Source organism: Gossypium hirsutum, chromosome A06, assembly GCF_007990345.1.
Source record: "Gossypium hirsutum isolate 1008001.06 chromosome A06, Gossypium_hirsutum_v2.1, whole genome shotgun sequence".
NCBI lineage: Eukaryota > Viridiplantae > Streptophyta > Magnoliopsida > Malvales > Malvaceae > Gossypium > Gossypium hirsutum.
The window spans coordinates 115,107,634-115,130,459 of record NC_053429.1 but is presented as its reverse complement, the minus strand read 5'-3'; the positions used below and the strand labels follow the sequence as shown (position 1 = coordinate 115,130,459).

The 22,826-nt window shown below is 34.1% G+C and overlaps 2 protein-coding genes across 2 annotated transcripts; both read right to left on the bottom strand.

Moving 5' to 3' along the window:
• Nucleotides 1-14,795: 14,795 nt before the first annotated feature.
• On the bottom strand, nucleotides 14,796-15,341 carry LOC107963104 (protein NDR1). Its single transcript, XM_016899693.1, has one exon. The coding sequence runs from the start codon at nucleotides 15,339-15,341 to the stop codon at nucleotides 14,796-14,798; it is 546 nt and encodes a 181-aa protein (XP_016755182.1).
• Nucleotides 15,342-15,979: 638 nt separating this feature from the next.
• On the bottom strand, nucleotides 15,980-16,804 carry LOC107963103 (NDR1/HIN1-like protein 26). Its single transcript, XM_016899690.2, has one exon. The coding sequence runs from the start codon at nucleotides 16,757-16,759 to the stop codon at nucleotides 16,106-16,108; it is 654 nt and encodes a 217-aa protein (XP_016755179.2). The 5' UTR covers nucleotides 16,760-16,804; the 3' UTR covers nucleotides 15,980-16,105.
• Nucleotides 16,805-22,826: the final 6,022 nt, after the last annotated feature.

The following is a 22,826-nucleotide window of genomic DNA, read 5'->3' as shown; positions in this document are numbered from 1 at the left end:
AAAAGGTTAGTTTTTGAGTCCCCTTCAAATTAATGTGTAGTTACTGTATTACTTGCCTATTTTTTTTTGTTTGGGAATAAAGCTTAATTGACTGAACTTGCTATTTTGAACAACCACTTCTTTTCTTGATATGTAGTCTGTGCTGGAATTTTCTTACGTCTTCTTCTCTTGTAGACTTCTCTGTCATTCGTGTAATTAAATGTTATTCATGGAGAACTTGCAACTCGTTTTTAGCACATTAGCTCTGCTCTGATTTGTCCAGTTGCTATAGTAGTCTGGGAGTGATTATGCTGAGGCCATGTTGCTTTGGCTTTTAATTTTCCTTGAAGTACCATGTATGAAACATATTAATAAGACATGGACATGGAAGTATGACCCTCTAAATATGGTGGTTCAGATCTATGTCATTCATCTAACGTAGCAACATCGAAAGATTAAATCTACATTTCTATAAAATTATATCCTCCAATGGCAGCCCTGGAAAACTTTTCCTTTATTTCCAAACAAATTGCTCTTTATCTCTCCCCTTCCAATAAAGCATCCAAAAACGTTGACCCACCACAGATCTGTTGTTTTTTCTTGACCCTTTCAAAATCCATTCCATTCAATTCAATTCCTCCCAATTCTTTGTAAGTTTTTTAATCGTTACATTCGATTTTTTTCTGAGAGATCTTCACAAAGTTTCAAGCTTGTTAAGCATTTCTTTGATCTAGAATGGATAGTAATTATTCAGCTATACCCAAAGGCTCATTTGTAGAATTAGAAATGCATAATGAACACCACGACTTTAGATCCCAACAAAAATCGCTCCTCTCTGATAATGCATAATGGATAGTAATTACTTGCCTTTTTGGCCCTTAACTGGTGGAGCTGTGGTTCTAAAGGTACTCTTATCTATGTATTAGGTTTAAGCAACTCTGTTATGAACTGAAACTGTTGAGGTAAGAAGGGTGCAACATTGCAGGGGTATTCAGTTATTTTGTTATGAACTGAAACTCTTATCTCCAGCCCTGCGTGTTACAAATAAAAAATGCTATAACTTTTTAGGTTTAATGTAATTTGTTTATCATGAGTTGTTCCTCTAAACGTTGGTCATGTTAACATCAATTGTCAAACTGTTGGTAATTATCTTGACAAGTAATGAATTTAATTCTGTTATTGGCGACTCAATTTTGGCTTTGTTGAACTCCTCCTCGCATGCAAATACATCCTCCATGTTGTGGCTTAGCTCCATGCTCAGCTCGTTAGCATCACCCATGGAGATTGCATATAGGATTCTTTGTTTGCTTTCTAGAATGGCATTGTAGTTATTAATACAACTTTTAAGACATAAAGGGAGGAGTCTTGAGGTAGGGGGATTCATTGAAAGCTCGTAAGTCTTGTCTAACGCTTCCTTGGTCTTGTTATGAATTGCATCAATCTCAACTTTGAGAATAGACATAGAGATCATGGCAACATTTTCATTTAGGAATGGAATAATTGATGTTAAACATTCGATGGGGTAGTCAATTTCTCCACAAATTTTTTGAAGCTTAGGATTGATGCCGATAGATAATATAAAAAATGTTTGGTCTTCTTGGGGTTTGGAAATTATCCAAAGGATTTATTAATTTATTTATGTATTTCATAATACATAAACAATAATATAAATTTGGTTTTTATCGTTAATTTAAATAATTTATAGCTTTTTGCTTTGGAAAATTCGTTAATGGATCATGTTTTTAATTCTTATTTAATTCTTGTTTATCCTTAAATTATTTTTTTATTTCATGGTTGTTCATTGTTTGCAGGTGTAATTTAATTTGCTAGAATTGACTCTTCCATCCAATTTATACTTTCTAAGAGGTATGTATATTTAATTTGCTAAATCTTTATTTCTAGGTAAAATATCATGGTGTCATGGGGTTGCAAATGCTGGTCCTCATCCATTGTTCAAAGTTCATAAAGTTAGAAACGTCTAATGAAAATTTCTTGGCCAATCAGTTCCATTGGCTAGATGGTTTGACCCATATTATCAGATCTGTTTGTTTTTAGCCTATTGTCTGTAATGTCTGTCAATGAGTTTCTTTTTATGAACTTCTTTTGATTCTTAGGCTCAGATGTGAACGACTAAAACATTTGCTTCCCCCATTTTCTTTTTCCTTTCATATGATTTTTTTAACACTTAACTTATGTTGGAAACTTCTCTTATCACATTACTTGTTAAGGCTAGAGGCCAAAGTTTACTTCTTGCTAATATCAACAATCTTTTACAACAAGATTTTGATGTGCTGCAACAATCTGTTGACCAATATTTTCATGATTAGCTTTTGCAAACACTACAGCTTGTAAACTTTTACTTATGTCTAAATATGGATGTCATTTCTATCCCTTTTTCTATATCTAGGAAAACTGACATGAAGTTTATTTTGACTGGATTATAAATATATGTAATGTAAAAACATTTGCAACAACTGCTGCATATTTTTGGGCTGAGAAGTTTATTTTGACTGAATTATATCGCAAAACTGACATGAAGTTTTACTAAGGATTACTCACATTATGCCTTATATCAATTTCCAATTTAGATGGTTGTAGTTTGAAGATGATCTATTTTGGTACAAATCAGTTGGATTTTGTTGACATTTAATTTTTAAACTTTTTCAGGGTCATTCTTCTGTATCTGTTTCTGAGACGCAAGTAAGTTTTATTATTAATTAATTTTACATTTATGTTCTGTGTATTGAATCTAATTTGATAAATCAATGCATTCCAGGGAGCAAATGAAAAAATGATCAGCCATTCAGATTGATAATTTTTGTATCAGTTTGTTAGCATCCTTATCAAGTATCAAATGCCTATCTATTACTTCTTGTACACTGCAGGTTGGTTATATAATTCCTTCTTGTTTGGGTTATTCTGTCAAGATTTACTTAGTATTTGAATTAATTTTGTACAAAAATATTTTTTTGACTGCTTTTAACCAACACCTAATTTTTTCTTCCCTATTTTTGTACAATGACGATTGTTAATAAATTTAATTATTACTATAATAATTATATGAAGTAATATATATGAAGTAAAATTATATTGTATACTAAATATGGTACATATACTTTAATTCCTTGTGTTTTGACTTTTAGGATATAGTTCCATGTGTCTATATTAGTGAATTAATGTTGTATATGTTTCAGTTATTGCTTCTTGCTCCTCCTGCAACTATTGGTTCAACTGAAGCTGTCATTTAATCTTCGAATTAATATTTGGTACTGATATAGATAAAGTTTTCATATTTGCTTAAACTGAAATATATTTGGTGCTACTCTTATAATCTTACATGTGTCTGTATTAGTGAATTAATGTTGTATGTATTTCAGTTACTGCTTCCTGCTCCTCCTGCAGCTATTGGTTCAATTGAAGCTGCCATTTAATCTTCGAATTAATATTTGGTACTGATATAGATAAAGTTTTTATATTTGCTTAAACTGAAATATATTTGGTGCTACTCTTATAATCTTACATCTGTTCTAGGTACTATCGAGCACCTGAATTAATATTTGGTGCAACTAAATACACCACAGCCATTGACATTTGTTCTAGGTACGTATAGGTTTCGTTGCTAAGTTTTTTTTCCTTATTTCTATGCATTTTCACTTTAAATTACTTAACAAATATTACTTTTTTGACTCCAGCCCCTGTTTGCTGGTGAGAGTGGAGTAGACCAGGTACGTTTTATTAAGGTATGTTTTATTTCAAAATTCTAATCAATAATAGTTTTATCATGATGATTTTGGAAAAATTAATATTTTGGGGTTGCGATTTTGTAAAGATTTAATTGCTGGTTCTGTTTGGAGCAGAACTATTTTGTTACCAAATTAATTTTAAATATTTGGTTCAACTTAATTATTATTTGATTCAGCTTAAGTATGAATAAGTATGAATTAATTTTATTACCGTGTAGCTTGCTTGTCCACTAAAATTACAACAATGGATGACCTTCTCTCCAACCTTATTTTAAATGTTTTAAAGATTCAAAGTATATAGGCTGGAAACCTGACGGGTTGCCTTATATCGAGCTGCAAGATATAATGGATCCTCCTTAGGTGTAACAACGCCACGTATGATGAATCTTAAAAAATTCAAAAAGACTTGAAAAAAGTTCTATCGAGCTCATTTACTATTGAATATTTATTTCCAATTTACTTATAAAAATTAAACTACGATTCTTTTTTATATTATTATATTCAAATTACTATTTTTTATATTAATAATGTTTGATTTTAATATTTAAATATTTTAAAGATTCAAAGTATATAGGCTGGAAACCTGACGGGTTACCTTATATCGAGCTGCAAGATATAATGGATCCTCCCTAGGTGTAACAACGCCACATATGATGAATCTTAAAAAATTCAAAAAGACTTGAAAAAAGTTCTATCGAGCTCATTTACTATTGAATATTTATTTCCAATGTACTTATAAAAATTAAACTACGATTCTTTTTTTATATTATTATATTCAAATTACTATTTTTTATATTAATAATGTTTGATTTTAATATTTAAATATTTTAAAGATTCAAAGTATATAGGCTGGAAACCTGACCGGGTTGCCTTATATCGAGCTGCAAGATATAATGGATCCTCCCTAGGTGTAACAACGCCACGTATGATGAATCTTAAAAAATTCAAAAAGACTTGAAAAAAGTTCTATCGAGCTTATTTACTATTGAATATTTATTTCCAATGTACTTATAAAAATTAAACTACGATTCTTTTTTATATTATTATATTCAAATTACTATTTTTTTATATTAATAATGTTTGATTTTAATATTTAAATATTTTAAAGATTCAAAGTATATAGGCTGGAAACCTGACGGGTTGCCTTATATCGAGCTGCAAGATATATTGGATCCTCCCTAGGTGTAACAACGCCGCGTATGATGAATCTTAAAAAATTCTCCATTTTATCACAAATATTATCGTCCGTTTTACCATTTAAGTTAAACTTTTTATTCAAACTAAATCATAGCTTTTAAGCTAAATACGGATGTCCACACAGTGCTTTAATATGTACTTAAGAAAAGATGACTTGTAAAACATAAATTAAATTAAGTGTGGACTATTTTAACTGCACATGTGATTTGTCAAATAAAAACGAACGACATGTATATTACTTAATTAAAATAATTTTTATAAATATTATTTAATTAAATATTATTTAATCCCGCTACTTACCTGTAGATACTTGATACTTGATATGTATTATCCATGTGATTTTCCACATCGTGAAATAAAAAACTTACATAATACATAAATATATTTGATATCATAATTTATATAACTTACAAAATGTACATAACTTATATAACTTAGATAAATATATAACTTACATAACTTACATAATACTTAAATATATTTTATATCATAATTTACATAACTTACATAATTTATATAACTTAGATAAATATATAATTTACATAAATATATATCATATCATAACTTACATAACTTACATAATACTTAAATATATATCATATCATACATAACTAGTATACGAAATTTACTTAACTTACATAATACATAAATCTATAGTTGAAAATCTCGCAACTTGCCTGAATTAGTTTATACCCATTAGAGACTTAATATTTAGTATAATGATATGATTTAAATCAATTGAGAACATTTAAGTAACTGTAATATGTTGTGAACTTTAGATTTCAAGAACTACAAAATGGATAGGAGTTGGATGAAATTGTCAAGGGTAAGCAATGCCTATCAAAATGGAGTACAAACTTTTCTAAATTTTGCATTTCAAAATGCAAGCCAAGAGAATATGATTCTTTGCCCGTGTAAGAAGTGTGGCAACATCTACTGGCATTTTCGTGAAGTTGTCTACGAACATCTAATTGTTGATGGCTTTATTCGGGGGTATAACAAATGGATTTTCCATGGAGAGTGTACATCTAGTGGAACTTCTTCAACGATTAATCCGACTTATCCTGATACTGATTACCATCAGTATGTTAGACAAGATGACATGGAAGATATGTTGCGGGATGCATTTAATATGCGTAGTCATGGTGAGCAATCGTTTCCACCTGACTTTAATTTTACTGGAATTTTTTTTTGCGAAACGGGAACAAGTGCACCTAATGAGGAGCCAAATGAAGAAGCGGCTAAGTTCTACAATTTACTTAATGAAATGAATGAAGAACTTTACGAGGGATCAAAATATTAGAAATTATCCTTCTACATTCGTCTATTTCACTTAAAATGTTTGGGAGGGTGGACCGGAAACTCTTTTACAATGCTGCTAGAGTTTCTAAGAGAGATGTTTCCGTTTGCAAAAATTCCCCAGTCTTGTCAAGATATGAAGAGACTAATAAAAGATTTGGGCCTTGGGTACGATAAAATTCATAGTTGCCCAAATGACTGCATGTTGTACTGGGGTGATCAGAAAAACCAACAATCTTGTCATATTTGCGGTAAGTCTCGTTGGATGAATAGTAATATAGAAGATGTGAATACGGATGAAGGTGAGGCACAGTTAAGAAAGAAGCCAGTCAAGGTCTTCCGATATTTTCCCCTAATACCAAGACTTCAAAGGCTTTTCATGTCCTCAAAGACATCCGAATCTATGAGGTGGCATAATGATCAACGGACCGATGATGGATTATTAAGACATCCTGCAGATTCTTTAGCTTGGAAATCATTTGACAGTAAATTTCCAAGCTTTGCAAGCGATCCTCGGAATGTAAGGCTTGGGCTAGCAGCTGATGGCTTTAATCCATTTAAAATCATGAGTACTTCGTACAGTACTTGGCCTATAGTGCTTGTTCCTTACAATTTGCCTCCATGGATTTGCATGAAGCAATCTTCATTTATTTTATCAATGATTATCCCTGGAGAGAAAGGTCCCGGAAATGATATTGACATCTATTTGTAGCCACTTATTGAAGAGTTAAAACAATTATGGTCAGGTGTTGAGACATATGATGTATTGAGAAAGGAGAACTTTAATTTACGTGCAGCTTTATTGTGGACAATTAATGATTTCCCGGCTTATGCTAATTTATTGGGTTGGAGTACTAAAGGACGTTATGCCTGTCCTTGTTGTGCTGCGCAAACTTGTTCGAAGTGGTTGTATAATGGGAAGAAGTTCTCTTACATCGGCCATCGTCGGTGGTTAGATGAAAATCATAAATTTAGATTTCAGAGGACTCTATTTGACGGTACTGAAGAGTACAGAGGAGCTCCTGAGCAGACCGTTGGATCTGAAATCTTGTTTATGTTAAAAGATATCAACTTTAGTTACGGGAAGATGAATCAACCACCTATCACGCAAACAAGGAGAAGATCGAGGGATGAATCTGATGATGAATCTGACGAAGAGGATGATCCTAATGAGGCGGAGTTGTGGAAGAAAAGGAGTATTTTTTTTGAGTTGCCTTATTGGGAGCACAATATTTTACGCCACAATCTTGATGTCATGCATATTGAGAAGAATGTCTGCTAGAACATAATTGGGACAATTTTAAATGTCGATGGGAAATCAAAAGACAATCTTCAGAGCCGACTTGATTTAGTTGACATAAGAATCCGGCGTGATCTTCATCCTCAAGTACTGCCGAATGGGAAATATCGGTTGCCGCCTTCTATTTTTTCAATGTCAAAGAAAGAGAAAGAAGTTTTCTGCATGGTGTTGAAGGATATAAAGGTCCCAGATGCGTATGCGTCAAATATATCTCGATGTGTGAGTTTCAAAGACCGAAGATTATATTCATTAAAATCACATGATTACCACATCTTGATGCAAGATTTACTCCCAATTGCTTTACGGTGCTGTATGCCAAAAAATGTAATGTCCTGTATAATTGAACTATCCAATATAATGAAAGCTATTTGTGGCAAAGTTTTGAATGTCGAAGAACTTAAGAAAGTACAGGATCGAGCGGCTTTGACTTTATACAATTTAGAGAAGATCTTTCCACCTTCCTTCTTCACTATTATGGTGCACTTGGTAATCCATCTCCCTCACGAAGCAATCCTTGGTGGACCGGTTTTTTATCGATGGATGTATCCTATAGAAAGGTGCTAATTTATTTCTCAAGTATTCATTCATTCACCTCTATACATTTAGTTACAGCTTTTGATAAATATTGTATATCGTGTTTAGGTTCCTAAGCAAATTGAAGTCATATTGTCGCAATAAGCGTTATCCAGAAGGATCAATTGCTGAAGGCTACTTGGCAGAAAAGTGCATGAACTTCTGTTCTAGATATTTAGAAGATGATGAAACACGATTGAATAGACCAAGTAGAAATGCTGGGCTCAATGATCATGACTTGGCCGAAACTTATTTATTTCAAAGTTATGGAGAACCAATCGGAAAAGTTGAAATTGTAGAATTAGATGATATATTGTGGATACAGGCACATCGATATGTAATTTTTCACCACGATTCAATTGAATCGTTGCGCAAGTAAGTTATAAAATTGTCTTACATATTCGTCGTTTTGATTTGTTTATCTTCTAACCAATTAGACTTGTTTTTAATATAGTGAGTACAAACAAATTTTGAGATCTCGTGCACGCTCTCGAAGATTACAACATCGAGAGATTAATAAGTTATTCACAGAATCTTTTCATGAATGGTTAAGTCAAACGGTATGTAACTAAAGTTAATAAGTTACATATAATCGCGAAATTTAGTTAATCAAATAAGAATGTTTTTACATAATACATTTATAATTATTTAATTTACTTTCGATTCAGTAGGTTTGGAGTGGGAAGGACGTCAATGACAAAATTAAATGGCTTTCCCAAGGTCCGAACAGAGTAATAAAAAGATATAGTGCCTTTCTCATCAATGGATACAGATTTCATACAAAATATCGCGAGAGAATGAGGAGAACTCAAAATTGTGGAGTTGTTGTTAATTCTTCAATTACAAGTTATGCTACTGCTAGGGATAGTAATCCGGTTGAGGGTAATGTGGAGTATTACGGACTTCTTACCGACATTATTGAGTTGGATTACTATGGCAGATGGAAAGTTATCTTATTTCGGTGTGATTGGGCTGATGTTAATACTGCTCGAGGAATTAAAAAAGATCAATTTGGTTTTATAATGGTGAATTTCTCTCGCTTGATTCACACTGGACAACAATTGATGGACGAGCCATATGTATTTTCCTCTCAAGTGAAACAAGTTTTTTATTCGAAAGATCCAACTGATGAGGGTTGGTGTTGTACTCCGGAACACCCCTAGAGACTTGTTTGACATGGGTAATGGAAGTAGAGATGACATTGTCGAAAGATCAGAAACATTACCTTTTCCAGAACAAAACTTAGATGAAAATATCCCTAGTACTAGTACACAATATCAATGGGTTCGAGATGATGTGAATGAAGATATTTACGAATAATGATGTAGTAAGATTTTACGTTTTTTTTAATTATATGTAATATTATAATTTTAATCTTGGTCATGTTATATAATTTGACTATTTTATATGTACTATTATTGTTGTAATTTGTTACTAAAACTTTAACTATTTTATGTGTATTGCAGGAAAATGCGTAGAAGAAGATTACGTGGTTTAAGTATTGTCCAGAATACTCCAAATTCGGAAGAAGGAAATAGTGAACAGCAGACAGTTGTTGGATCTTCGAATGTGCCAGAGACACTTGACGAGCCTGAAGAATTTCAAAGTAATGTTACGTTTATTTTACATGTGTTGACTTTTATTATTAATTTATTTGTAAATTTTAATATAATAATAGTATATCATTTTTCAGCTGAAAATGGTAGGACGCGCAGAGCTCGAGGACGTACACTGCTTAGTGATTTATACGACTTAGATCCTGCCGACCGTGTCAAAGTAAGTAGAAATACTTATGGCCAGCCTGTTGGATCTGAAGCTCGACTTTTAGCAGGCTATATTGGCATTTTAGCACGAAATGCCAATATGTTGCCCATCAACTACGAATCATGGCATCACATGCCTGATAGCAACAAAAATCAGGCTCTCGCTAATATTAAGGTAACAAAATGTGAATGTAATTTATAATATTTTGGTTTAAGTTTCATTCATATTTACATTCTAAACTTGTGTTTTTTTAGGATAGATTTGCTTTAGAGGTCTCCGATGATTATATCAAGAAGACATTGGGTAAAAAATGGAGAGACAATAAAAGCATTTTAAAAAAACAATATTTTAAGAAAGACATAAGCCTCGAGGAAAAATTGAGAAATGTCTTGCCGGGAATGCTGAGGTACCAATGGGAAGATGCAGTTAGATTCTGGAATTCAAAGAAAGGAGAGGTATTATGTATTTCCAAACTCTTATATATAGTGTTTACTATATACGTAATAATAATTTCATTATGTAGGACCGTGAGCGAGTTGGAATAAGCAGCAGGCAAAAATAAAAATTCACGCACACGGCAGGGTCGAGAAGTTTTGCTTCTGTAGCTGAGGCCGAGGTATTAAAATTTTATTAATTCTTTCAAATATTAATAACTTTCTAATATTAGATAATATTTTTACTACTATATTGTAGGAAGTCAAATCTGGACAAAAAGTTGGGCGCCTTCAGCTTTTTGAGATTACGCATAGGAAAAAAGATGGATCTCCTATGACATCCGAAGCTGATTTACTTAATAATATTTGATTTATTCTAAATATTTATAATGTTTAATTATAATTGTTTAATTCAATTCATCATTAGTAGTTTTAAATAATGTTATGTTGCATTCCTTTTTATTATATATTTCGTTTCTAACTTTTTAATTGATTTTTTAGGAGAAACTAAAGGATAAGAAGGCGGAATATGAAGCGGCTACTTCGACTGATAGTTCTGTTAATCTTGAGAACATTGATAACAGAATTATCACTGAAGTTTTGGGTCCTGAAAGGTACGGTCGAGTTCGATTTCAAGGATCTGGTGTTACCCCGACCCAATATTTTGGATCCGGCTCCCAGCAATACATGCCTTCCGGAAGTCAAGCTAAAGCTGACGTTCAGAGGTTAAGAGATCAGATAGCTCAGATGCAAGCGAACACAGTTGAGCAAATTGCCGAGGTTCAACGAAAATATGAAGAACTCCAGCAATAACTTAGAGCGGAGGCAGCAGCGATGGAGGCAGCGGCAGCAGCGAGGGAGGTAGAGCATAGGAAAAAGTACAATGATCTCCAGCTATAGCTTCAGCAGATGATGCAGATGTTTCAACAGTCGCAAAAGCCGCCATCTTAGACATTAGTTTTCTCGTTGTAAGAATATTTTTAACATTGTCACGTTTAACATTATTCTAAGAATATTTTAAATCATACTTTATTAATTACATCATATATCTTTCGTTAAATTTAAAGTATTATTTAGAATTAATATTTTTGGTTGTATTTTTTTATGCTAAATTTGCTATTTTGGCTGCATTTTATGCTATATTTGTTGTTTTTGGTTGGATTTTAATGTAGGAAGGGCTGAATATTGGTGGAAAAAATGTATTGCAAATCTGCCAAAATTAGCGGCGTTTGAGGGAAAAACGCCGCTAAAGATCGTGACTTTTAGCGGCGCTTTTTTCCCAAACGGCGTTAAAGGCCATGACTTTTAACGGCGCTTTTTTTTCCAAACGCCGCTAAAGGCCACGACTTTTAGCGGCGCTTTTTTTTAAACGCCGCTAAAGGCCACGACTTTTAACAGCGCTTTTTTTCAAACGCCGCTAAATGCCAGGACTTTTAGCGGCGCTTTTTTTCAAACGCCGCTAAAGGCCATGACTTTTAGCGGCGCTTTTTTTTAATAAACGCCACAAATTTTTGCGGCGCCGCCTATAGCGGCATTTTTTGCGGCGTTTTCAAAAGCGCCACAAAAAGTTTTAGTGGCGCTTAGAAGCGCCGCTAAAGGCTAAAAAAAGCGCCGCTAAAAGTCTATTTTGCTGTAGTGACAAGTCCCTCAAGATGGCTCTCAATACCATTGTTGGTTTAGCAAAGACTTAATTTAAGTATAGAACAAAAGATGAAAAGAGGGGATGATTTAATTTATTATCAATGTAGCCCTTATATAAAAGTCTCAAGTAACAACCTTAACAAAAATTCAAATTGCTACTCCAACTAACAAGCTAACAACTCCTACTCCTACTAACAAGCTAACAAATCTCCCTAGGACTTAGTCTTATTTTTAAAAAAAATAGTTGCAGTCTTAAGATACTAACATATTAAAACAAAATTAACCCTATTTTATATTGTTTTGAGTATTAGTCTATTAAAAAAATTTATTTACTTCTTCCTCCCACTTGATTTTTTCTATTGCTCAATTTCTATATATTTAATTTTTTATATGCACTATTATACTTAGAAAAGTAAATACATAAATATAATCTTTTATTTAATAAAGGTAAATTCATAAATAATTATTACATTTAAAAAAAAGTGAACTAAGCCTGATAATATAATTTTTCTAAAATTTTAATTAATATCTTCTAACGTATACTAAATATTGTAAAATAATCTTTTTTAATAATTATATTCCCAACAATCAAATTTTAAAATATTACATTTTGTTAAAATTATAACATAGGAATATACCGTTTACTAAGTTGCAATTGACGATGACAAGGTAATTGGAACTCCATGTGGAGTGTTGTGTTCCCGTCTTAATCATTGACACTTGGAAATTTTGGTTCAATGATATGTGCTTTTAGTAGAGGATTCGACTTGGGAAATATAGGTGCAATTTGGAGTAGCCTATCTCGATTTTCAACTTGAGGACATGCTTTTTTATTTTCAGGAAGTGACTAATATTGTTGTGGAAACTTTCGCTAGCAAGACTTATGACAGACGTGACAAGTGAAGCAATTAGCCGGAATTTAGCTTAAATGGAATGTTAATTAAATAAATATTTATCTTTAAGGAAGTTCTACAAGATGGATAGATGATGATATCTATCGTTATTAAAATTTTATTAATCATTAGTAGTTTTTCTTAGAAAGTAGATAGCTCGTCGTCGGCTTCTTAATCTGTTTCTGTTTAGAGAGTATTTCAGAATAATAAATTATTTTACAAGTTGGTTTGAACTTGTGTAATCTACTTGTGTTGTCTTAAGTTTTAATATCTTTTTTTGTTTGCTTTCCACTATTTAACAATCCTTCACTTTTAGAAGTTTATGTCTGTTTTTATAACATTTTTTTAGTCTTACTTATGCATGTAGTCTTGCTTTTGCAGATGATTTTAGGGATAGTCTTATCGTCTGTCCTTTCTAGTTTGGTAGATGCTCAGTTCTTTTGCTAATTTTTTTCATCATTTTAGACTATTTGGGGTTGATTTTCTTATTATATTAAGTGCTTACAATCACTCTAAATATGTCATGCTTGAGTTATGAGAGAACAAATTATCAAATGTCATAATATTTCATTGATATTGAGACTGAAATTTTTATTGTGTAGATGGAGTTTGTTCTTTATTGCTTACGATGGGTGTGTATTATTTTTTTTTTCCGAATCGTATAATCCCATTAATGGAATGGATTAATGAAATTCTCTTTAAAAAAATCTCTCCAAATTAGTCTCTCTTTTCTTTTTTTGTCATTTCCAAGCGTAAACATGGTAAATCTCTATTTAAGAGAGGATATTTTCTTTTTAATAATATCAAGAATGAAATATTTTTAAATCTACGAGCGTAAAAGTGAAGCTCTTTAACGAGGTGTAAGATATCAACTAGGTGTGTATAGGTCGTGTTCGAGCAGGGTTTATATATGATATTGATACATTTTATATTTGTTGAAGTTTGATCAAATCCGAAATATAAATTCAAAGGTTTACCCAAACTCGTCTATTATTATAGATGATTAACTCAAACTCGTTTCAGGCTGCAAGTGTTACTTTTTAAAAAAAGATTTTTTTGATTTAATATTTAAATAATTTTTATTTTATTAAAAATTTAAATTTAAACAACTTAATATATTTTATATTTTAAAATTTTATTAAAAGCTTAATATAAAAATATGTTACAAAAGTATAAAATCCACTGAGGCTAATTTTAATATTAAAGCGGAAATCTAAACCTTATTTTAAATATGTCTATTTTTATACTAAAATTCATTTTTAAATTTTAAGCCAGATCTCCAAACTTAGATGAGTAATGTGGACTATGAAGAGTGTAATATCAATTAATTGATTCTTCTTACGAAATAAGTCGCTGAAGAAACACGGAAACTAACCCCTCATTGCAGCGCAACATACGGTGACTCTATCCTTATATAGGGAATCCAACATCTAATGGAATTTTGGCATATTCTTGTGTTGAAAGTAGAAAATAAGTTCTAATATCATCAATAAATGTGATGCGGTTGTTGTAAGACTTTAGATGAGCTAAAAAAAAAAAAAGGTTATCTAGCCGATTTATTATATTAGGTTGTATGATACATTGCTAGTAAACGGGTTGAAAGTAATATAAAATATAATAAAAAATAAAAATTAATTATATAAATAAATATAATACTTATTACACCGCTTCATTATACTTTTTCCAATTTGTAAGAAAAATTAGCTGTAAAAAATTCCAAACATTTCTTTTGGAATAAACAAAGAAGAATCTTGTATATTAGTATTACATTTAAGGTCGGGTACATGTTGACAGAAAAAAAAAAAGAATATTGTTTTATTTGCATGTCTGCGTTTGATGATTACATTCAAAACACCTAAATTCATCAACCTATGTAAACTTTGTATATTGGGAAACTCGTGAATACACATTAAAAAGAAGAGACATACATGAAGAAACCCGAGGTAAGGTACTAATAGGCCCAAGTTTTGAATCATTTTGATGCATCCCGAAGTTTAACTTTCTTCTTGTTGTTGGATATCTTGCCATCTTTACCAATGGGTATGTTTCCTTCCTTGTGTAACCCATGGTGCCTACTCTTTATTAGCCACGTTTTATATCTGACCTTAGTTGATAAATCCACTCTTAGTTCAGCTGTTGCATTCAGTATTGCACTACGAAGAGCTGCCCAAAAGGGGTTGTCAACATCGAAATGGTTGAGCACTTGATGACTTCGATTCTTCTCTTCAGTAAATGAAGGGATAGTATTGTTCCCCACTATATTCACCCCGTGATAAAAGATTAGCAAGATATCATCGTAGTAAATACCTGAGTCTTTGTTCGGATTCTTGATATCAAGTTGGTATTGAATGATCCCATGATCAGATGTATTGCTATCATTTACCGCAGGGACCGAAAAATTCGTGATCGTAAAATGGGGGCTTCCCGGACGCAATGCTAGCCATAGACAAAGAACAAGGATGCCTAACAGGCCAAGAATTTGAAGAATCCAAAAGTAGAAGTTTTTGGTCTCACACATTTTATTGTTTGAGAATAAAAAAACAACAACACAGGTTTCCACACGAATTGAATCGATTGATCAGCCTCGTAATGGAATTTGGTTTATGTGTAGGGAACAGTGGTTTGAGTGAGAATAAAGTTATTAAGGAGGTACATTAGGGAGATACCAATTGTATTCTTTTCTTTCTGAGTTACTTTGCTTTATGTGACATGTAAGCTTCAAAGACTAATTGTTACACAAGGGTTTACCTTGAACTTTCTTTTTTAAGAATGATGATACCTTTGTGATTGAAAATATTTTATATTTACAAAAATATGTCAATAAATTATTATTAGTAGAGTCATAAAGGTTGTTCATATGTATCTGTTAGTCTTGAGTTTAAATCTCAAATAGTGTTTTTTTAATTGTTTTATTTGTATTTTATATAAAAGATAAAAATATCCTTACAATAATATTAATTATTTTTAAAGTAAGGGTATTTTAATAATTTCACAGTTGAATTAATTTCGAGTTGACTCGTGTAATCAACTCAATTCACAAAATGATTCTATAAATAAGAACGGAATTAACAGTTTTATTTTTGTCCCATCCGAATTTAACTTGAAATATTAAAAAAAAATCACCATCAATCATAAAGCATAATTAATAATGTTACAATAAAATTTAATCAAATCAAATAAGAATATGATTATACAACAATGGAACTACACTTTCCCTTTCAATAAATCAAAATAAAAATTAAGAAAACAAGAAAGACATAAATATATGTATGTGTGCAAGAATCAAGTGAAATAAACTGGACATTTTTTGTTCTTCCAAGCTGGCAAGATCGATCCATCTTGACCAACTGCAACATCACAATTGGCATGCATCTTATGGTGTTTACTACCCCATGTAGAAACCTTAAATCGGATCACTGCCATTATATCTATACGAAAAACCACCGTCCCTTGTTGCCTGTTATCCATAAACTCCTTCCACCGTCGGCTGTTTACCGTCAATGTGGCCACATTGAATGTATGGTACACGATTGTAGTTGTCTTTGGTTCCTGGTAAAACGGGTCCATCAATGGAGATGACCCCATGTTTTGATCTTCGTAAAAAATTGAACCCACCATGGACATGTAATAGATTCCAATGTGCTGGTGGGGGTTCCTGGCTGTGACATTCAATGTTATTTGAGCATTCTCAAACTCTGAGTGTTGATTCAAACCAGGAATACTAAAGTCTATAATATAAAACCTTGGACGATGAGGGCGTAAACTGAGCCATAAAATGAAGAAAATAACACCAACAACTAAAATAAGACATAAAAATATGGCACATAGTATTTTGGTCACCCTAGTTGTGCATCTATCACGAACCCGTTTCGCGTAGTATGGAATGGTGTGCTGTCGTTTGATGTGTTCGGATGCCTGCTTGTTGGAACCGCACATATTTTTTTGGAAGGTTTCGCAGGTAGATGTTGGGTGATGACATTCGACAATAATGGAACTGTTTGTGTTTGGATAATGGGTGTTTAAGTAGTGGTTACGTGATCCAAAGGTGACGGGGAAGACAAGGGAAGGTTCAAGAATTTGGAGTCTTTTTAAATGGCCCAAGGAAGGAATAAATTGACCAATAGGCTTGCCATCCTATGATTCAATGTTCATAAATGATTTATTCTTGGGTAAACTATGCCCATATATAATCTAAAATAGAGTGTGTCTTATTTTTATCAATTTAATTTTTTTAAAAATTTAATCAAATAATTATGTGAATCAGTGGTTAAAAAATTTGCTTTCTACTAATGGCACTGTCAATCGTCATCTCCTCAACAGCCAACTCCTCCTCAATCTTGTTTCATCAACAACCCAAACTTATTCTCCAATGCCCATGTCACTATTGCTTCAAAGTCGATACTAACGACAATCCCGAGAACGAGAACAATGAGCACTAATCCCCACATCCTAAGCACTTTCTCGACTACTAGACCCCTCCCACTTCCACCACCTCCATCTCCTCCACTAACATCTCCATTGACACCACTGATGAAGTTAAACAAGAATAGGTTATTCGCAATTATTTGCGATGGAGATCGTCGTCCATACCTTCAAAGAACTCGAAAATGAGTACATAAAAGAGTATAAAAGCATTAAAGGCAGTGATAAAGTGTGGTGTATCGAGCCGATTTTCGCTTTCAACAAACTGAGCTCCAATAAAGCCAAGAGAGGACAAAAACAGTGCTATTTTGAAGAAAAAAAGGAACCCGTTGTTTATTGTAAGCATTACTGAACTCAAAAGAAATTGGCTCAATGATTTGTTGTTTGGGTATGATAATGGGTACAGGTACTTCAATGGGTTAATTTAGGGTTTGGTAGGGAGATGGTTCACCACAGTGGTGATGGTTTAGGAAGCAACGAGTGGCAGCTGTAAGCTGGGAAGAGGTGGTCGAGGGTTTTAAAATAATAATAATAATAATAAAGATAAGAGGACAACGACAATAAGCGCAGTTGAGAATGTTGGTGTTTAGAAAAAATTTAAGCAAGTAGAACATGAAGCTTGTTTAGCAAGCCTCATGACTTGGTGAAGAAACAAAAGCAGAAAATTTGCTTAAGAATAAGAACAGAATCAAAAACAAGAAAAATGGAGCATATGAATGAAAATTGAAAATGATTTTCATTAAACTTGAATAATGGCTTGATGTCAATACATAAACCAAGCATTTTGCTTGTCAAAATTAGCATATGGTCAACTAATCTACACCAACTACCACTAATACATTGGAACTTACAAAACTAAACTTGTACACATGAGTAAAGTTGGTTAATAGCTCAATCACTTTAGAAATACATCAAACTTCTACCTAACATAGTTTAAAATGAACCAAAATGAATTACATTGACCAAAATAACAAAAATGAACTAAAGTAAGAAAGTTCCACTCGGTTCAACAACTTGTGCATGGCTCGAGTTGCATGGCCTGCTTCATAGTTGCTTCTGGTGCTACATGCTGACCATCTTTCAACACTCTTCCTTGGTTAGCATGTTGCAAACTCCTAACTTAGCTCTCAACTGAAGGAATTGTGTCACACTAAGGGATTTTGTAAAAATGTCAGCTAATTGCTCTTCAGAACTGCAATGAATCAGTTTACCACATGTGCTTGCTCCATTTCTCTTACAACATGGAGCTTAATATTGAAATGTTTTGTCCTACCATGAAAAACTGGATTCTTTGCAATTGCAATAGTAGATAGGTTGTCACAATAGATCTCTATTGCTCCCTCTTGATGCAGATTCAGATCAGCGAGTATTTTCCTCAGCCAAATGGCTTGGTTGACTGTTACAGCAGCAACCACATACTCTGCTTCTACTGTTCATTGAGCCACTATTGATTGCTTCTTTGAGCTCCAACAGAACATTGTTGAACCAAGTGTAAATGCATAACCAGATGTGTTATTCATATCATCTTTTTAATCAGCCTAGTCACTGTCAGTGTAGCCTATTAGCTTCAAGTTTTCAGTTTTGCTAAACTGTAATCCATAGCTCAAGGTGCCTTTGATGTACCTGGGCACTCCTTTTGCTGCTTGAAGATGCTGCTTATTGCAGCAATGCATGAATCTCGATAGCAGACTCACAGTAAACATGATATCTGGTCTGGTTGCTGTCAAATACAACAAGTAGCCAATTAAACTCCTATAGAAAGAGTCATCAACCTGTTCATGATCCCCTTGGCTTGACAACTTCATTCCAACAGTCATAGGTGTACTTGTTGACTTGCAATTCTCCATAGAGAACTTGCTTAGGATCTTTGCAGCAAATGTCTTCTATCCCAAGAAGATTCCACTTTGAGCTTGCAGTACCTCTATTCATAAGAAATATATCATCTGCCCCAAATCAGACATCTCAAACATGTATTTCATTTTGGCCTTAAAGTCAGTTAGCATAGCTTGATCTCCTCCTATCACCAAAAGGTCATCCACATAGAGAGACACAATGAGTTGTGTCATAGCTTCTTCCTTCTGGGCATACAGTGTTGGCTCACTAACACTTCTCTTGAATCCCAGACTGATCAAATAGCTGTCAATCCTGGCATACCAGGCTCTAGGAGCTTATTTCAGGCCATACAAGGCCTTTTTAAGCCTGTACACCATGTGCTCTTTGCCAGACACAATGAAACCTTGAGGCTGGTCAATGTAGATTTCTTCTTTAAGGAAGCCATTAAGAAATGCAGACTTTACATCAAGTTGGTGGCTCTTCCATTGCATCTGTGCTGCTAGGGCAACCAGTAGCCTGATAGTGTCTAGCCTGGCCACTGGTGCAAATGTCTCCAGATAGTCCAGGCCATATCTCTTACTGAACCCTTTAACAACCAGCCTAGCCTTCAGTTTATTCAAACTCCCATCAGTATTCTACTTGGCTCGATAGACCCATTTCACCCCAATGACCTTCCTGTTGGCTGGTCTTTCAACCAATTCCCATGTTTGGTTCTTTTCAATCATGACAATCTCATCAGCCATAGCCTGTTTCCAGCCTTCATGAGCTTCAGCATCTTCAAAACAACTTAGTTCTTCTTGTGAAACATGAGCCCTTTCATAAATCTCAGCCAAAGTCCTGTAGCCCTGACTGGTTCATCATCAATGTCCATATCAGGACCATTTTGATCAGCCTCAGTCTGATCAGCTATAAGTTCTTCAGAAATAGCTTCTGGTTCATTTCTTTCCCAGTTCCAGATTGCTTTCTCATTGAAAACTATATTTCTACTCACTATCACTTTATTTGTTGAAGGATCCTAGATCCTATAGCCCTTTTTAACTAAGCTATAGCCTATTAGAATGCCTGCTTGAGCGTTTTTATCCAGCTTGCTTCTTTTTACAGCTGGTACTTATGCATAACACATGTAATGAAAAACCCTCAGGTGAGCCAATGATGGCTTGAACCCAAACCAGGCCTCAAATGGAGCCTTGTGATCTAAAGCCTTGGTTGGGAGCCTGTTTTGAAGGTATATAGCAATGTTAACCGCTTCAGTCACAAGGTTTTGGGCAAATTCTTCTCAAACAGAAGGCATCTAGCCATATCCATTAAACTCCTATTCTTTCTTTCACTAACCCCATTTTGCTGAGGTGTGTAAACATTAATTAGCTGATTTGATGCCAGCATCATTGCAACGAGCTTGAAACTGAGCTGAGGTGTATTCAGCTCCATTGTCTGATCTGATGGCCTCTAGTTTGTATCCTGTTTCTATTTCAGCTGCAACTTTAAACTTTAAGAACACTTGAGCTACCTCAGATTTGTCCTTCAAAGAGAAAATCCAACAATATCTGGTACAGTCATCAATGAAAAGAATGAAGTACCTATTACCATTGAGTGATTCAGTCTTCATGGGGCCACACACATCAGTGTGAACCAGCTGCAACTTGTCTGATGCTCTTCAGGTTGTATTTTCAGGAAATGGGAGCCTAGCTTGCTTTCTGATAAACCGTAATTTATACATATTTTTACCCCATGCTTAACACATTTTATGGATGATTTTTCCTTAGAATTGGTGAATTCGGTGCTCCTAATGCTTTAATTTCGTGTTTTATACTTAGGTGAGCATAGGAGAGCGAAAGGAACGAGAAACGATTCAAAAATGGAGAAAATAAGCCAACGTACTAAATCAACATGACCTGGACTTCCTCACACGGGCAGACCACACGGCCATGTCAATTTGGCAGAATCGAAGAATGACTCACACGGGTAGAACACACGCCCGTGCCATTCTAACAGGCTCGAGCACGGCCTGAAGTAATCGCACACGAGCGTGTCACACGGGTGTGTCTCTGCTGAGCCCAAGTTGAGTCCAATTCGAAAAAGGCTAATTTTGAGGGCTTTTAGGCATTCTAAAGCCTATAAATACACCTTAAAGGAAGAGGAAAGGGGGCGCAGAGAAAAAGAGGCAGGGAACTGCTTAAGGGAAGCCAATTGATCCATCTCAGAAGCCGAATTCACCATCAAGATTGAAGATCTCCCCTCAATTTCCCTTCAGGAGTTTTGGTGTAACACCCCGAACCCGAAACCGACACCGGAGTCGAACACGAGGTGTTAACTGACTTTAACCCCTTATAAAATTTATTTTCCAAACACTGCCCAATCTGTGTACTAGTCGTTTTAAAAATCATATCTTGAGTTTCGTAACTCGAAAATCAGTTTCGTAATTTTTCCCAGAAACTAGACTCATGTTCCCATCTATGTATTTTTTTCTAGAATTTTTGGTCAGGCCAATTAGTACAGTTTATTAGTCAAAGTCTCCCAAGTTGCAGGGGTCGACTACACTGACCTTTGCCCATTACGACTTGGATATCTCCCTGCACAGTGCTTCAATACTGATGGCGTTTGTTTCTATGAAAACTAGACTCAGAGAGGAATCTGTACATATATGGTACGACCCCTAATTATCTCTGGTTAATTTATAATGAATTTCCAAAGTCGGAGCAGGGAATCCAGAAACCGTTCTGGCCCTGTCCCACAAAAATCTGATTATCTCTTAATATACTGCCCATATGATCTTTTCGTTACTTCCTCATGAAAACAGACTCATCGAGCTTCGATTACATAATTTATTCATCAATTAATTCCACTCCTACTATTTTTAGTGATTTTTCAATCTCATGACACTGCTGCTGCCAGCATCTGTTACGAAAGTAACTAGGTCCATTTCATGCCTACCCTTGATCCAACTCAATCGAACATTCGTGCCATTTTCGCATGGCTTAAAGTTTACATGCCAAAGTTCAAACACAACGTAATAGCTTATACATGCCAAAATGTTCTTCTAAGCCAACTAAGAAGAAAGTACCAAAACTTGCTATCCGGTGTGATGACTTCGATGACGGCCTGACCCCGCAAAAATAGATGAGTCCAAGCAACCTATAATGGGTGACAAGGAAACACCGAGTGAGTTTATAACTCAGTAAGTCATAAGCAATGCACTACCATCCATCAATAACATTATCACAAGAGGAAACAAAATGGAACGAGACAATTTACTCCATCCATACCGAACCATACCATAGTTCCTCCAACCTATCGATTCAATTTCATATCAATTCATGCATTCACATTCCATATACTCATCAATAGGACATTGAAGCATTTTCATAAATCAATTTATCTCCGTTACAATCAAACGACTAAACGGCCTTTCACCCATCCTACGATAAATTTTATGTACGTGACTTCAAGTATATTTGTCACATAGGTTCAAACTTACCGAGCTCAACACCAAGTATAAGCATAGCACCTATTAGCCATGTACTCCAGACACTTACCCGATCCGCTGTCCGCGATCGACTCAATAGTGTCGCACACATAGTGTCCATAATGATTCACGAATGTATATTGAGTCCGCACACTCAGTGCTATATAATCAACTCGCACACTTAGTGCTACATAATCAAATCGCACACTTAGTGCTACATAGTTAAACTCGCACACTTAGTGCCGCATGGTCAATTCGCACACTTAGTGCATCATATTCATTTCG